The 17,458-nt window shown below is 44.6% G+C and overlaps 1 protein-coding gene across 4 annotated transcripts in view; it reads left to right on the forward strand.

Moving 5' to 3' along the window:
- The window catches only part of MCF2 (MCF.2 cell line derived transforming sequence), a 128,748-nt gene that overhangs the window by 67,438 nt on the left and 43,852 nt on the right, over positions 1-17,458 (forward strand). For 3 of the 4 annotated variants that reach the window (XM_075941057.2, XM_075941058.2, XM_075941059.2), the window contains 4 exons: positions 2,189-2,380; positions 6,933-7,124; positions 7,273-7,444; positions 16,889-16,977. In XM_075941057.2, the coding sequence (XP_075797172.2) occupies positions 2,189-2,380; positions 6,933-7,124; positions 7,273-7,444; positions 16,889-16,977 (645 nt within the window). Of the gene's footprint in view, positions 1-2,188; positions 2,381-6,932; positions 7,125-7,272; positions 7,445-13,271; positions 13,368-16,888; positions 16,978-17,458 lie in introns of all 4 variants that reach the window. The other variant, XM_089781819.1, reaches the window with a different exon arrangement.

The raw sequence follows: 17,458 nt of genomic DNA on the forward strand, positions 1-17,458 counted from the left end.
GCATTTAAGCGGAAGCTTGAAAGAATAAAATGAGCCATGAATAATGAGGAAGGGTTCCCAGGGTAGAGCCCACAGGGGAGAAGACCCTGGCAGAGATGCTGGGCTTGACTGCCGACAAGGTGGTCAATTCTGCGTTGTCATCAGGAGAATGAGCCAAATCAGCCTGTTAACCACCTTTGAGGGCAGTACTTCTGGAAATGATGGTACAATATCCTAGGCAGCTCTGGCCATGCGGTTGTAGGCCAGCCAGAGTGTTGTGGTGGTGGTTGTTTATTTTCCTCTTGAATGATAAACCCATGAAAAGCTGCCCATCCCAGGTTGCAAGTACCCCATTTTCAGCTGCATGCTGAACTAGGGATGTCATAGTGTGGTCGAATACCCAATTAACCAATGAGCCTGGGCTTATCGGTTTTATCTTATCAATTACCTGCCTCTCCTGCCCCCCACTGCCTGTATATCAGAGGCAGCAAGAGGGGAAGGCAGGAGCTGGTACATGCAGGAAGCCAGCTTTTATGCCAGCTCTCCACGTGTATTGGCTCATGCAAGCCACTTGCCCCCTGCCCCCCAAGCTGCTGCCTCTATATCAGAGTCAGCAGCAAGGGGGACGGAGAGGAAAACCCCCTCCGTCACCTGCCCCCTCCTTGCTGCCTCCCACAGAGACAGGGAGGGGGGACTGATAGGAGCCGGTGCAAGGGGGGAGCCACCTGCCCCTCAATGCTGCTTCCTCTGTCAGAGACAGGGTCATAACAAGGGTGGGGCAAGAGGGGCGCTTGCTCTGGGCGCATCGTAATCAGGGGCACAAAGACACGATAAGTAATAATAATAATTACAGAGAGGTAGCCATGTTAGTCTGATCTTGCTAAAACAAAAAAGCAGCCATGCATAAAAACTAACAAGCTTGTTTATTAGGTGATGAGCTTTTGTGGGGCAGACCCACTTCTTCACATCATATTCTGAAAGCGAATTGGCTCTTATATAATATCTGTGATTCCTTGGGATGCCGGTGCAGCCTCTGTCTGCAGGGAGCTCGGGCTGTTTCAGAGGCAGCAATGCGGGATGTCAGGGGGTTTCCCAGGAGTGGGGCTGGGAGTGCACTGGCTGCTGGCCCCACCCCCGGGGACTATCGAATGGTCATGTGACTGGCGATATTTGATGCGATTACATGACTGTTCAATGAATCAGTATATAACATCCCTATGCTGAACATTTCTTTCCTATTTCAAATGGTATGTGTTTTGTAGATGAAATAGAACATACTTAAGAATGGCCATACTGGGTCAGACCAAAGGTCCATCTAGCCCAGTATCCTGTCTGTAGACAGTGGCCAATACCAGATGCCCCAGAGGAAGGGAACACAACAGGTAATCAACATGTGATTCCTGTCCTGTCATCCATTTCCAGACAAAGAGAGAGACACCATTCCTACTCATTCTGGCTAATAGCCATTGATGGACCTAACCTCCATGAATCTATATAGCTCTTTTTTGAACCCTGTTAAAGCCCTAGTCTTCACCACATCCTCTGGCAAGGAGTTCCATGGGTTGACTGTGTGCTGTATGAAGAATAACTTCCTTTTGTTTGCTTTAAACCTGCTACCTATTAATTTCATTTGATGACCACTTGTTCTTACATTGTTGGACTATGTAAATAACTTTTCCTTATTTCCTTTTTCCACACCAGTCACGATTTTATAGACCTCTATCATAGCCCCCCTTAGTCTCCTATTTTCTAAGATGAAAAGTCCAAGTCTTTTTAATCTCTCTTCATAAGGAGCCTGTTCCAAACCCCTAATAATTTTTGTTGCTCTTTTCTGAACCTTTTCCAATGCCAATATATTTTTTTGAGATTAGATGACCATGTCTGCATGGGGTGTAGTATGGTTTTCTTTAGAGGCAATAAGATATTCTCTGTCTTACTCTCTATCCCTTTTTTAATGATTCCTAACATTGTTTGCTTTTTTGACTGTCGCTGCACACTGAGTGGATGTTTTCAGACAACTTTTCACAATGACTCCAAGATCTCTCTCTAGAGTAGTTGTAGCTAAATTAGTCCCCATCATATTGTATGTATAGTTGGGATTATTTTTTCAGGTGAAATGATCGGGTGCATATTATTGATACACGTTTCATCTTGATGACCTCATCAAAGCAAGTGTGTAATCCCCTCCATTGCTTTTTCTTTCCAAAAGGACCTGACAGGGAAAGCGCAGGTGGTGATACTACACGGGCACCAGCTGGCCGCTAATCATCATTACGCGCTCAGCTTAATCTGCCAGCAGTGCAATGAGCTGCGGCACCACTCGGATGTCCTCTCGGAGGAGATCAAGAGGAAGCGCGCGCACCTGCAGATGACCTTAGAGCTGCTCACCCGCTTGCAGCAGGTAACGTTCAGCATGATGATATGCCAGGAGGTGGTACTCCTGCTGACCGGGCGTCCTGTCTACAAGGCACATTGGTGGTGACCTTCTTATATCTGTATAACTTGCACTAGGCCAGTGTGTCTCATAAGGGGTTAACATATCTGCTACCATTGCTAGCTCAGGCAGATGAGGCCTGTGGTTTTAATGTTGGAGATCCTAGGTTTTTGAGCGGGGGGTACACCTGAGTGGGTTTGGCTGAACTTCCATCTGTTCTGTATGTTCCTTTGTAGCAACCCCCTTTATTCATTCCCCTGGTGATTGCCCCACATAGTTCTCTGTGTTATGTCACGCACTCTGTAGTGGCTCCCAAGCAAAAATACCAACTTCAGGGCACAAACCCCAAACAGGTTGAAAATTATGAGCTCAGATTTCACCAATGCGGTAACAAGCATCGCACTGTATGGTGCTAATGTGGAGTCACAGACTGTCCCCTTGGGCACTCTGATCTATCTTGCCCCACAGGCAAGCTGGACTCTGTGATAAATGGTCACTTTACAACAAAATCACAAAATATTCAGGTTACTCCCAGTCCCAAAGGATCAGTTGTTTACCCCAGTTTGATTTGCACTTTGATCCCACACCAAAGACAACTCTTGGACCCAATCCTATAGTGAACTAAGTAGAGATGTGTTAACTAAGAAAAAGAAATAAGAGTTATTTACAAGGTTAGAGTAGGTAAGTACACACACACACAAATGAAAGAGTCAGATTTCCATGGCTAATAGCAACTTCTAAAGCAAGGAGAACTCTGTGTATCCTTTAGGGCTAACCCAAACTAAATAGCCAGGGACTCCTTGCTTATGCCTAGAAATCTTCATCTCTGAGATTCAAGCAGCAAAAGAATAATAAATTCTCCTTAACAGGAATTTTTAACCCCTTCCCCCCAGCATTCAAGCAGTGATTGGATGAGGCCTTGTGCACTTCTATTCTTCAGCAATGTTGGGGAAGCATGCTGTGAAGTCTTGATTCCACAGTGGCCACTGAATTGAATAGTCCCTCCTGCTGAGCAGGAGATAACACACCTCTTGCAATGAATGTGTATTTCGTGCTGGGTAATGCTTCTCCCCGACTCTTGGGGTTTACACTCTTAGCAAACATTTTTTATAGTTGCAGAGCAAACATTTCAATATTACCTTATACCATGGAATTATCAGTAGAATGAATGCACACAACATTCTACAGGTGTTCCATAAATTCTGAGCACATTCTTATAACACCGATATCTGTTTTAACTGTACTAGCCCACAAACTGTTTCTCAGCTGTGCATTTTTAAGTGTTCAGTGAATCCTGGAGTGTTGGCATGAGCTGGCACTAGATTTACCAGCATCGCAGTCTATTTACCTGTAGAGCAAACTATGAATCTAGTGGTACTCCTGGTAGAGGAAACTGGTGATCTCGTGTTTTTATAGATCCATCACCCATACAGAGAATCCAAACCTGTGGGCTGTGTCTACACTGGGTCACTTGTTCCGGAAAATCAGCTGCTTTTCCGGAATAAGCTGCGAGCTGTCTACACTGGCCCTTGAATTTCCGGAAAAGCAACGACTCTCTACTGTACAAAATCAGCCGCTATTCTGGAAAAACTATTCTGCTCCCGCTTGGGCATAAGTCCTTATTCCGGAACACTGTTCCGGAAAAGGGCCAGTGTAGACAGCCCAGTAGTCTTTTCCGGAAAAAAGCCCCGATCGCGAAAATGGCGATCGGGGCTCTTTTCCGGAAAAGCGCGTCTACATTGGCCATAGACGCTTTTCCAGAAAAAGGGCTTTTCTGGAAAAGCAGCCTGCCAATGTAGACGCTTCTTTTCCGGAAAAACTGAAAACGGAATAGTATTCCGTTTTAAGCAGTTCCGGAAATTCATGCCAGTGTAGACACAGCCATAGTGTTTTCCAGGAATTGTTAGATATCCACAGGCACAAATACTACAGACTGGTCCTGAAGTGGGCATGAGGGTCAACAAATCTGGGCCTTTCCCTGCCAAAATGGGGGCGTTCACGCTAGACTAGTCCTCAAACATTTGCATTTTCAGTAGAGTGGGTTCCAATGGTAGTAAACTTGGTTCAAAAAGATTTAACTTCATTCCATAAGGTTTGCCCAGGATATTATTGTATCATTCACAGTGGTCTTTCTTGATACTGCTTATTTGTGATTGGCCAACAGTAACTAGTGTCCGTCAGGGCTCAACAGTCCTCTCAGATTCCAATAGGAAAGGTGGGCACACACCCTCAATTACATGGGCAGACACAGTGCTCAGCATACAGATATCCCCTCACGCTTATCCAGATGGAAATGCTGCTAACTAGGCCTTGTCTGCGCCACAGTTGATACCATATCCTGAGCAGGGATTTGACAGCATTAGCAGGATCAGATGAGAGAGCAAGAGATGCAGAATTGGATGTGGTCTGCCTACTGAAAACAATGTGGCTTTTGCTTCCTCCCTAGCCCTTCCGATGATGTCAGAGGCGCATTGAAAAAGGAGGAGACAAAATACAGTTTGGTGGAACCACCACCTGTGTGAGGCTTAGGGCAGCGGTTGCCCAAAATCACACTTTCTAGAGCAGGGGTCTCAAACTCCTGGCCCAGGGGCCATCTCCTGCTGGAGCAGTTGCACAATCCGGCCTAGGAGTCCTGGTGGGCTTGGGAGATGGGGTGGCAGCTGTCCATTTCCATTCCACAAGCCCTACCCCTTCACCCATGGCACCCCAGTTCCTGAGGACATGGCCTCAGGGAGTACTGGGGGGGATGAGGAGGCTGGTGCGGTCCCACTGGCGCTTCCCACGGCAGCGGGAGCTGCAAGGAAGTGGAGTGCAACACAGCGAGCGTGCCTGCCGAGTGCACTCCACTTCTCCCCAGCACCTGCCACCATGGAGAGTGCAGAGGGAGAGGGGCTGACCATTGCTCTCAGCCTGCACCAGCCCTCCACTCCCAGTAATTCCTGAAGCCACGTCCTCGGGGGATGAGATTCCATGAGGGGAAGAGGGCTGCGTGATGGCAGGAAAGGGTGGGATTTGGGAAACAGGAATGGACAAGGTTCCCTCCCTTCCTGGGACTCCCAGGCCAGGTTGCACAACTGCTCTGGCAGGAGATGGCCTGTGGGCCAGGAGTTTGAGACCCCTGCTTTTGAGTCCCTGAGAAATAAGAACAGTGCCAAAAGTCACCCCATTTATTCTTGCCGGGTCTCTGCAGCCATAAACTTGAGCTAGTTCAAGTGCCCAGCAGCGCAAAAGCCATGCTCATGGGACACAAGTCTTGTTGGTGCTCTGGCTTGTATTAGCGATGCAACCAAAGCTTTCCTCTGAGGTGTTAACTCACTGCAATAGAGAAGAACGCCTGACGATATACTCTAGGTGGCTGCAGCTCTCTCGCTTTCTTTCAGTAATTTGAGCAGCGTAATTGATTATAAAATAAGATGACGGGTTGGTGGGTAAAAACAACTTCTGTTTGCTTGCATGCAAGTGGAGTCCTGTCACTATAATACTCATTAATATCTTAATTAGCATTGACATTTCAGGGACAGTCATGGCAATTAAGTCAGAAGACCTGACTGAAGTGAACTTAAATCAATGAAGTAGCAAACTTGTGACCATCCATTCTGTCTTAGTATCTTCCACGTGTTTTATCAAGGGAACCTGCGTTTTCTCCATTCACTCCACCTCAATATAGCGCTGATCTGACTGGGCACACGGTTATATAGGAATTGTCAGAGTAGAGCAGTGGCCCCTCTAGTTCAGTATCTTGTTTCAGACAGTGGCCAGTACCAGATTCTTCAGAGAAAGGGCCATGAAGTGGGCATTGTTAAGTGCTTCTTAAAGAAATTAAGGATGATTTCATTGCCTATCCTTAAAAAAACCCTATTCTGTTCTTGGTCACCGCAATATCACCTTGTGGCAATGAGTTCCACAGTTTGTTTCTGGTATTTGAGTGGCATGCTTAGAACTTTCAGATGTTATTTATATAATGTTATGTGAGTAAAACTGTAAGCTGCTGGTATTAAATTCCCCATTATAAAAATTAGGGACAGCATGATTTCCGTTATCCATCACAACTCAGACTCTACCTTGAGCTCAGCTTTCTTTCATAGCTTTGTTCATTTACTCTTAACCTTTGCCAGTTAGACACTAAATACATTAATGGCCAATTTTCATGTTGCATTTGCCACATGTACTCTCAGAGCAAGATAAATAATACAGGAAAAGCTATGTCCAAATTCTACTTTTATTAATTCTTTACCAGGGATGTTGCACCAGGCTAGCTGAGAACAGAATTTGGCTGGCAATGTTAGGAATTTAGTCATTCTCTAGAAATTTAAGGCTCTGCTTCCTATGATCAAAATGCAAGATAGCTGATTAGTCTTCCAATAAAGCTAATGAGCTTTTTGTTTGTCTCCAAATTTAATAGAAGATTTAGTGAATGCTAAGTGAATGAGTGATAAATACTTTTCATTTATACTCTGAGTAACTGGTGGTTTCAGCTCATTGATCTGTTTGTTCTTCTTTTATGTTACACTTTCATTAGGCCCTCGAGTGCTGTGATGAAGGGGCGTATGTCTTAGCTAATCAGCCAATGGATAAATGCCAATCTAAAGAAGGTGCTCAGAAAGCACTTCAGGAAATAGATACATTTCTTGAAAGTTCTTCGCCGTACTTAAACTATGACCCCCAAGTCTTGTGCTATGACTTTGAATCCGTTTTAACACCTGAAATCAAGGTAAGCATCCCTTGCTGTCCTCTTTGTAAAAGTAAGAATACAATTACAACATGGCTGCCATGTTGTCAGCCTTTGTATTGTCTCTGTTTCCAGGACAAAAGTGCCAAATTGTTAATTGGCTCACAGTTGTCTTATTTGCACTCCTCAGGCTCAGATACAGTCAATCCAGATCAAGCTTGAAAATGTTCGCAGTATGTTTGAGAATCGGCAAAGTTGCTTCAAAAAGCTTGTGGATAAACAAGCGCGGCCTGTCCAGTTAGTAGCCCCTCGACCAGAAACCCCACCAAGATCAAAATCTCCATTATTCTCTCCCAAACACGGTAAATTCTTTTTAAGCATATGGCATCTTAAAATGTTCAGCTTTGTTAATTTTGTTCTGAGCTATGAAAGAATAAATTAAAGGATAGTTTTGAAAAATAAACCAGAATTTACTGGTTGATGTAAAATTACTATATCAGTTTTAAATGCTTAGGAGATTTTTACTTCTCAAGTAGGGATGTAAAATTTTGATTAATTAGCTAATCGAATAGTTGATGCACTTTGAAAAGCAGGCCCCGGGTTGCACGTGGTGTTTCAAAGTGGCAGATCTCAGGCTCCACACGACGCTGCCTTTGAAACTCCGTGTGCTGCCTGGGCCAGGCTGCACGTGGCATTTCAAAGCAGCAGCGCCGCATGGAGCCCAGGGTTGCGGCGCTGCCACTTTGAAGCTTCCTCTCCTCTTTCCTCCTACTCTTGCTGCCTCTTTCTGATGGAGGTAGCAAGTGGGGCAGGGCGGGAAGCGACTAGTCTACTAGCATTTCGACTATCCAATAAGCATTGGCTTATTGGATAGTCGACTAGTTGTTCACATTCCTACTCTCAAATTTTGGGGTGGAGTCTCTGGTTACAGGGTAAATATTGTGTGTTTGAAAGTCCCCCACATGGTGCATAGGTGGGACAGAAATCCCTGCCATATTCGTGTTGGTCTCGGCTAATATGTGTGGAACATTTTAGCAACATAGTTATCAGGAGAGCTGGGAGAGCTTGAAAACTCTTGAGTTCTTTGAAGTTGTGGAGTTCTGAAGTTTCCTACAGTTCTTATTTCTCAAGAACTGGTTGCTTGAGAATGGGTATAATGTTGTCTCTAAGTTCATTTTTGAGGCTCAAACTGGTTTGGCTGGGATTGGTCACATGGTATTGATCCTGGAACAGAGAATACACATTTCCACACTGTCCCACCAGGTGGACTGGAAGTGAAATTAGGATTATGTGGGATAAGGACAAGAAGCTAATAAAAGATATAAACGTATTTATTTTCTGTATCAGGAAGTCAGTTGTTAATCTCATCAATATACATAGAGCTGCAACTGACATGGATTTTGCTGACACTTTGCCAGAGCCTATGGAAATGAATCACTCAGATCTCTCTGACATTGAAAATCAGTAGAGCTCTTAACTTCCTTAGACTAGCTGCAAAATTCTCCTCTTATACCCTTATTTTATGAAACAACAGATGTTCCTAAAAAGCCAAATCCTGGCAAATAAAAGTCCACGGATGATCTGCCCAGGACAATATTTGGCCTGATGTTAGCTTAAATAAGGAAATTGAAGTGTTCTTCCTTAACAAGCATTTGTGTGTCAAAATAAATACGCTGTCCAAGGGAATGTTCCATGGCTTGAAAATATAAGGCAGTTACTCATTTGTGTTCGACATGAGGATCACTCCACTTAGTGTAAACGTAACATGCCTCAAGAGGCACGTGACCAGAATTCGTTGCTGAATTTGGTCTGCTGATTGGATCATTAGCGTCACTGGCCCAGGCCAGGTACTGAATGGGAGTGGGATGTGAACTCTAATCCGGCTGTTAATTTATGATGGTATTAGGAATGTTATAGCAATACCTTAGAGTAGGGATGAGAGAGGCCACCCGGTTAACCAGCATCACCCTAAACAGGTAGTGCTTACTGGATCCGGATAACTGGTAACCAATGGGGACTGGTCAGCTCCCCGTCTGCCATTGGCAGGGGCTTCTCCAGCCCGGCAGGGGGCTCGCTGCAGACAAGGGCTGTTTTGGCACAAACTCTGTGCAGTTTGCACCCCAGAGACCTGCCTGGGGTAAAAATAAACAAAAAGTTTATGTAGTAGAAAAATCAAAGATGAAACAGCAAGGGAAGCACACACATAGAAGTTACACGGACAGCAATCATAAAGATGCATCTTCAGGATGCCCCCTTTCACAGGAGAAAAAAATCCCTTTTCTAATGCAATTTACCTATTGCTTTTGATGTTTCTCTGCATTCTTCCTAATTGGAAGCGGGGGAGAGGAAGGTGTCCAGAGCTCACAGACAGCTTGCTGCTTAGATGTTATCCCTCAATTCCTGGATTGGTTTATCCCTCAATTCCTGGATAGATTTTTCTTGGGGGGGGGGCGGGGGGAGGTTGTTTTTCAGGCACTGTAGATATTCCAAGTGGGTTTTTTGTTTTTGTTTTCAGTTGTTTCAGTGCTTTCCCATGAACTCTAGTGGCTCATCATTTGTCTTTTCCTGGGTTATATGTTGGTAGGTGCTTGAGCTCGGCTTGTCTAGCTAGCGAGGCTGCCCCTCCCTGCCTGACTGCTCACTTCCCTGCTGTGAGGTGGAGCTGAAAGTTGCAGGCACAAATTAGGAGCGCAAATGCATCAATTCATATATTCATAAATACATAACCACAGCCTGTGTATGTATCTCATAACGACCACCATGTTCAGAATGTTACCAGGTTTCATAAAGGACCTTACTCAACATATCTGTATAGCACGGTAACATTTTACACACTCAGTTGATTCAACTGCTTATTCTTTGGGGTTCAGACCCCTGTTCATTCCTGGGGGTGCCTGCACTCTGATTGTTACACCATAGCAGTGGATAGCTGACTGGATGCATTTGATGCTGTTCCCTTAAACACTGTGCAATTTAAAGGCTCTTCTTTTAGAGACAAGCGAGACATCCAACAAGAGATTTCTTCGGGAAAAGTCTCCATTTGACGGGAAACATTAAAATGGCTTTGTCTGAACTGGGGTGATACCTTGGGTCAAAGGCCCATCCTGGGATTGACTGAATATGCTTTGAGTTGTGCAGACAAGATGGTACAGGTTGAAAACAAGCTACCAAGAAGCACCCTTTTTTGTCCCCCCTTTTTTACTTTCCTTTTTTAAGAGGGTAGGGATTTCCTGCTTTCATTTTTGCCCTGGTTTTAAAGCTTCTCTGTTGGAGGGCAGGTCTGTTTTTTTTAAAACTACTTTGGAAAACCCTCAGTGAAATATAAGCCATATAACAATGGAGTGACAATAAAGTCATGTCTCTGTAATACAATAACATTAACGGTTATATTTTCAAATTTTGCCAGCTGATTGGCAGACACTGAATACAGGCTGCTTCTGAGGTTCTGAGTTCCCTCCGTTCTCAGGAAGTCACACATGAGAACTGAGTTTGTTCAGTGCTATATAGAAGACACTCAGATACGTGCTTCTGCAAAATGTGAACAAAAGAGTTAGCCTGTGTAAAGGAGATGCCGGTAATTATACCCACAAAACATGCAAAAATATGCCATGCACATGCAGATGTGCACTTTGTGGGCACAGCTAAGGAATACACATTTTACACCTGCAGTTTAGGAATGAAGATTTTAAAATATAGCCAATAAGGGCACATCTCAACCAAGAGCAAGGTAAGGTAAAGTAAAGACATTTCCAACTTACTGTATTTGGTACAGAGGAGCCACACGGGTGGAATTTCATCATTAAATTGCAATGATGTTTTCTATTTTTGACTGTCAGACAGCTCCTTTGAAAGTGCAGTTCTGATCCGAAAATGACCATTCCAACTATGACCCCCAGATACACTCAACTCATGTGCTCCCTGTGTGTGTTCAGCTTGATCTGCTAAATTTCATGACAAAAATCAGTTTGAATGTGATTCTCTCCTGATTGTCCTGCTGAATCAACACACCTAAGAAGGAGCAAACTGGACTCTTTTTGCTCTTGTGCCTCATCAGCAGAATTGCTGACAGTTCCAATTTGTTATAGCTGCCCAGTAGGTTAGCACTGGTTTTACAAAGGGTGTGAGCTGAAAAATAGCGGAGATGCACAGGTGTTTGTTACATGTGCTTGGCATTATAATTTGGTCTACAGGACATCTTGTGAACAGTAAAGGATCCAGCTTCATTCTCAGAGTGCTGGTTGAGTTTGCAAGGCTGGTAGTTAGGGAAGAACAATGTTGACTTGTAAAACAGAGCGTCTGTGCTATGAAAACCATTGAGACACAAATAAGTGTAGACAAACAATATCATTTTTATGTTTGTTCTTCTCTGTAGAACCACTGCTCCTAAAAGAAAGGGGAGCACCTTTTTTAGGCAGTTCACTCCAGCGTGCCAGTAGACTTTGTGGGCTGCCTTGCAGTGGCTAAGCCATAACCCACGAGAACGGCAAGGAGATGATGATGGGCTTTGGACAAATATGTGTTAGTAGAGGCACCCTCCCTGGTTGTCTGTAACTAGACAAGCTACTGTTTTCTTTGGCTACGTCTACACTGGCCCCTTTTCCGGAAGGGGCATGTAAATTTCAGCAGTCGTCATAGGGAAATCCGCGGGGGATTTAAATATCCCCCGCGGCATTTAAATAAAAATGTCCGCCGCTTTTTTCCGGCTTTTAAAAGAGCCGGAAAAGAGCGTCTAGACTGGCCCCGATCCTCCGGAAAAAGTGCCCTTTTCCGGAGGCTCTTATTCCTACTTTGAAGGGTATACTTTTGTGGGTATATTCCTCCCATGAATCTGTCTCCCCGCCAGTGGCCACTGCACGTAAACGTATACCCACTGAAAATTTCAGCAGGCACACCTTTACCAAAATAAATGAATTTTAGCAGCCCTACTTTTTTAAATAGGAGCCTTCAACCTACTTTGAAGTAGGAATAAGAGCCTCCGGAAAAGGGCACTTTTTCCGGAGGATCGGGGCCAGTCTAGACGCTCTTTTCCGGCTCTTTTAAAAGCCGGAAAAAAGCGGCGGACATTTTTATTTAAATGCCGCGGGGGATATTTAAATCCCCCGCGGATTTCCCTACGACGACTAGTGAAATTTACATGCCCCTTCCGGAAAAGGGGCCAGTGTAGACGTAGCCATGGTGTGTATCTATCTAAATGCCACTTACAGAGTTGAAGGCTCCTATTTAAAAAAGTAGGGCTGCTAAAATTCATTTCTTTTGGTAAAGGTGTGCCTGCTGAAATTTTCAGTGGGTATACGTTTACGTGCAGTGGCCACTGGCGGGGAGACAGATTCATGGGAGCCTGTGTGCATGGGGAGCTGTATCAGAGGCAGCAGCATTGGGGGGAGGCAGGTGGGAGCTGGTGCTCACATGGAGCCAGCTTTTAGCCAGTTCTTGTGGAGCCACCTGTCCTCCTAACTCCCCCACTTCCCCATGTGCCCAGGCTCATCGGTTTACCGTTCACTCGTTTAACCTGTGACATCCCTATTAAAAAGGAATTTTGCTGAATGTGTTATAGTCATTTCCAGGGCCGCCCAGAGGGGGCCTGGGGCAAGGCAATTTTGGGGGCCCCTTCTTGGCACTCTCTGTCTCAGACTTCAGACATTCTCGTGGGGGCCCCTGTGGGGCCTGGGGCAAATTGCCCCACTTGCCCTCCCCCCCGGGTGGCCCTGGTCATTTCTACCTTGTCATTTTTAAAAGCATGCGTGTAAATATGTGGTCTCGACTGCTGCAGACTGATTTTCCCTCCCCCCCCCCTTCAAATTCAGGAAAAGGGAATCAATGTGCCAAGTACTTTCTCTTGCACGTTTTTTGATCCTTTTTAAAATTGAAACACAATCTTACCGTTGAGAAATCTTTTTTCTTACAGTGACTTGCAACAGAACGTGTGTGTGTGTGTAATCAGTATCATTTGTGTTTTAAAATGTCATCACTGATTTTTTTACTCGGGTGGAAGGATGAACAATGAGACCCACCCTTTTGTAAATCACAGTTAATGGCACTGTTGTTAACTTTTCTTTTTTGATATTTCAAATATGTTATTCCCCGCCCTCTCTCCAGCAGTCACCCTTTTCAGTAGTACTCTTTTTCAATCTAACTGGAATGTGAGGCATCACTGAAATAGTAATTGGTGGTAATTTTATTTTGTAACAGCTCATTTTGAAGACCTGAAGCCTGCTCTTCATCTCTGTTTCCATTCCTCTGCATCAATTTTTCTCCCTACATCTTTTGCTCATTGCTTCACAAAAGGTGGTTCTTTTGTATAAATACTATTCAAAAGTTTAAATAACCTAGATCTGGCTCCTTTTTGTGCTCTCCTCTGCAGCAATATGTTTTCCCCCCATTGAAAAAATCTTTCTTTAATATTGCTTTATTTTTTGCCTATGCTGACTTATTCTTTGATTTTTAGCTATTCTGAATACTGCAAGTTTTGAGAATTTTTACTTTAACTTGTCTCAAAATTGTGTACAGACCCTCTTATGATAAATCACACTATGATCAAATACTTGCTTCCCTTCAAACTTCAACATTTCCTCTTACTCTTGAGAGACTTCAAAATCTGCATTCCACGGATTGGCCATTGCTAATGATTTCTATTCATGTAGTACTTGTTCAGCCCAACTGAAATTGACGCCCCGTTGTGCTGCTCAGTGTATGCATCTATAATAAGAGAGAGGCTTTGTCCCAAATAGCTACCAGTCTAAATAGCCCATGGATGGTAGAGTTGGACTCTCTGCCGCAGCACCTCCTTCTGGTCACTCTGGGAATTAACTCAGTCCTCCAGCAGGGTGTTCCCTTCTGGCTGGTGTCTCGCCTATTGTCGCTCTGCACTTCCTCCACCCTCTGGTTCTGGACCTGTGTCGCTCCCAGGACCACGGTGTCTTCTTCAGGACAGTGCCCTCCAGCAGTGCCCACCACTCTGATCTCATGCCCCCTTCTGGGGGTATTAGTAGTCCTCCATCTTGCACCTGCCACTCTGACCAACTGCAGCCAATGTCTAGTCCCTCACCTTGGGGGCAAGCTGCAGCCTGTATGGGCCGTGCTCCAGTGGTGGCTACATGTGAAAAGGAGGAAGGGGGGACCCAGGCCCACCCATTACTCTGGGTCTGGGCTCAGGGACCTTCTGGCAGCAGCCTTGTCCTGCCTTCCTTCTCTCCCCGTCTACTGCCTTCTGTTCCCTGGGCTACTTCCCCTATGACCCTTGCATTCCCATAGTCTCTATATCAAGGCCTACAGCCTGGCAGCCTGCCCAACACTGTCCAGGGTGCTTTCTCTCAGGGAACCTCTCCTGTACCCCTTCCTGGTCAGGACCCAACTGCCCTCTGTTCTGTTGAGGTGCTCCTTATAAACAGGGCTGCTCCAGCAAGCCACCCTCTCATTGGCTCCCTGTAAGCCTCCCTCTGATTGGCTGGGGCTCTGCGCAGCCTCCCTCCAGCATGCTTTAACCCCTTCTGGCCAAACTGACCCACTAGATGTGGGAAAAGGTAACTACTGTCTTCCTTGTTTTATTTTTAAGAAAGGGAGGTGCAGAGAGTATGTCTGCAAAGTGTTTTTGAGAGAGTGAGCTCATGCTCCCAGCCTGGTTCAATAGGCTCAGCTAGCAGGGCTCACACTAATGCTCTAATATAGCTGTGGCAATGGTGCTTTCAAGTTGGGGCTGAGGTTGGAGCTCAGGGTGTGAAACCCATCTCCTGCCTTAGGCCTGATCTGCAGCCTCGCAGCGCTGTTTAGACACCTATTTTTAGAATGCTCCAAGTCTGGCAATCAAGGCTGGGAGGCTGGCGTCTGCTTGCTCCAAAATGCAGTGTAGACATATCCAGAGAGGTCCAGTGTCTTCCCCAATGCCAGAGAGTCTGCGGCAGAACCAGGAATGGATTCTGTATCTCTTTCAGCTACAACACTCTGCTGCCTATTTTACTGGCGAGAGAGGAGATGGAAAACGACTCTGTTCCTTTTGAGACCAAAGCCCCCTGTGTTTTAGCTTGATGGTAGTGGAAAAACAATCTTGGGAAAGTGACATAGTTTTCTTTCTCCCCTTTGGCAAGTAGCCTTGCGTTCTGCTCTGTGAGGACCCGAGGACAGGGTGGCCGGTGCCATGGGTGGGGCAGAGATGTTGCTTTCTGTGACACCCTGCGTTTACTTTGGATTTCTGCTCAGAATGTGGGGAGTAGGTCATGCAGCTCAGAGCTTCATTGCCTTTGCCTGGCGGCAACTCCGCAGGCTTGGGGGGACGCAGCCCATGGCAATGCAACTTCTTCCGCAGTCTTATTGCATGGGGCAAATGGGACAGCAGTAGAGGCTGGGTTTCTCCATAAGCCTCACTCATCTTTCCTCGCAGAAGGGGACGTGGTTACTTTCTACGCTCGGGATCTAGAGGCAACGCAGCCTCAAAAATCCACTGCTTCCAAGTCCCTTCCACCAGTAATGCTGTTTCAAATGACACCTTCTGCTCCTCTTATGGCTTGTTTTCAGGGTGGGTGGGAAGAGCTGGTCTTAAGTCACTTACAGTTACTCTGCTGTTCCTGACTTTAGTTGCAGGTATGTCAGTTGTGAGGTAACAGAAAGGAAAGGAAATGTGCCGAGTTCCTGTATATATCTGTTATCCTCTGAACGTTCTTGTGATTGCACGCAAATCCTCAGTCCTTCCAAATTTGGTTCCAGTCTGATTTTTTCCCATTGCCATTTCCAGACATCTCCATTCAGCCCTATCAAATAATGATGCTAAAGCACCGAGAGTGAAATCCTGGCTCCATTGAAGTGATGGGTGTTTTACCTTGTTCTGAGTGGGGCCAGGATTTTGCCCTAAAACTTTTATTTGAATCAGTCCTACTGGAGATTAGTATCTCTCCCTACATTATCTACGGGCTGTCTTCTTCATAAAAGCCATGTCTGGTGTCTCTCTCACAAAGCCTGTGGAATAAATGTAAAGACTTTGGTATAAGGGTTTCTTTTTTAATAATCAAGAACAAATAGTAACACCTTAGCCAGCCATTTATCCTTGTGGTTTAAAAACATTATAAGTCTGTGGGCATCACATCATGAAAGGTTTTCCCCACATTTGAGGATGACCAGCATAATAGAGTCTGGAGCTATCCATTATCAAAAGAAGAGGTTCTGTTTGATAGAAGTACCAGCAGTGTCAACCAGTGGAGCCAGGAATATCTTTTTAAAGAATTTCTGAGACTCAGCAGGACAATTCTCTGGCATCCTTCGTGTTATTCATCTTCAAACTTACCTCTTCAGACAAAACTGTCTCACTCTAGGCTATAACCTTAACATGGGTCAGTGCAACAGCTGGTGTGGATCAACATAGCTTCACTGCAACTAATGCGACCAACTTACAGCAGATGAGCCTCAGACTCTATTGTTATAGATAGGGCTTTTGTAATGATCACAGTAGGTGGTATTTCTTCGGACAGGTTATTAGAGACATAGAGTTCCTTATAATTTGAAAAGGTTTCACTGATTTTGTTCATTTCCGTTACAATATCCCCAACTTGGAGAGATGTTTCTTTGTATGAGCTTTCCTTTAATGTACTAGTGATCTGTTGCTTTTATTCCCTTTTTCATAACAAAATTGTTTGGCATGTCTAAGAGATTTTTTTCTCCCCCAATTAGGAATGCCTTCAGTTTGCTTCTAGCATTAATTAACTGATTATACACACTCGGAACCATTTATGTTTATGCTGATCTAATTTTTAAAATCTCTTCCTGCAATGCTTGCTTGGTTACAGTTCTAGATTGTGTAATTGTGCATTTTTCTATCTAAGGCATGGATTTTAATTCCAGTCTGAAGTTTTCATTTGATATCTCTCTCCCTGGGAAGAAAACATCAAGAAAATCTCAAAATGCGCGTAAGGTAAAAATTGTTTGTGTACCTTGAATGGGTTTTGTCTGGCAAGGTGTGAAATTATATTTTTATATTTTTCCAGGGATAGGTAGAGCCTAGATTTGAGGTGGAGGAGGAGGGGTTTGTTTTGTTTTAGTAAGATGTCTTGCATTCTTTTTATTCACACCCTGATCAACTTCACTAGTACTACTCATGTACTTAAAAGTTAAGCCTGTGCTGAAGCATTTTCCTGCACTGTGGCTAAAAATCACCTTTTGTATTGATTTCCTGTTTTAGGGTTGATATGCCAGTGAAACCAGTTAAGGAAATAATCTTTCATTCAGGAAACTTTTATGCTTTAAAGACTAGAAACAGAACTATAACTCCTCCCCAATATTAATAGTGGAGACAGTATTTCTGACTTTTAAAACAAATTTAAATTGGATCTTTTTTTAAAAAAATCTGAAATTAATTTTGTCCAAGAAGAAGCCATAAATTACCTCTGGAAAGG

Source organism: Pelodiscus sinensis, chromosome 13, assembly GCF_052426305.1.
Source record: "Pelodiscus sinensis isolate ZL-2025 chromosome 13, ASM5242630v1, whole genome shotgun sequence".
NCBI classification, from domain to species: Eukaryota; Metazoa; Chordata; order Testudines; family Trionychidae; genus Pelodiscus; species Pelodiscus sinensis.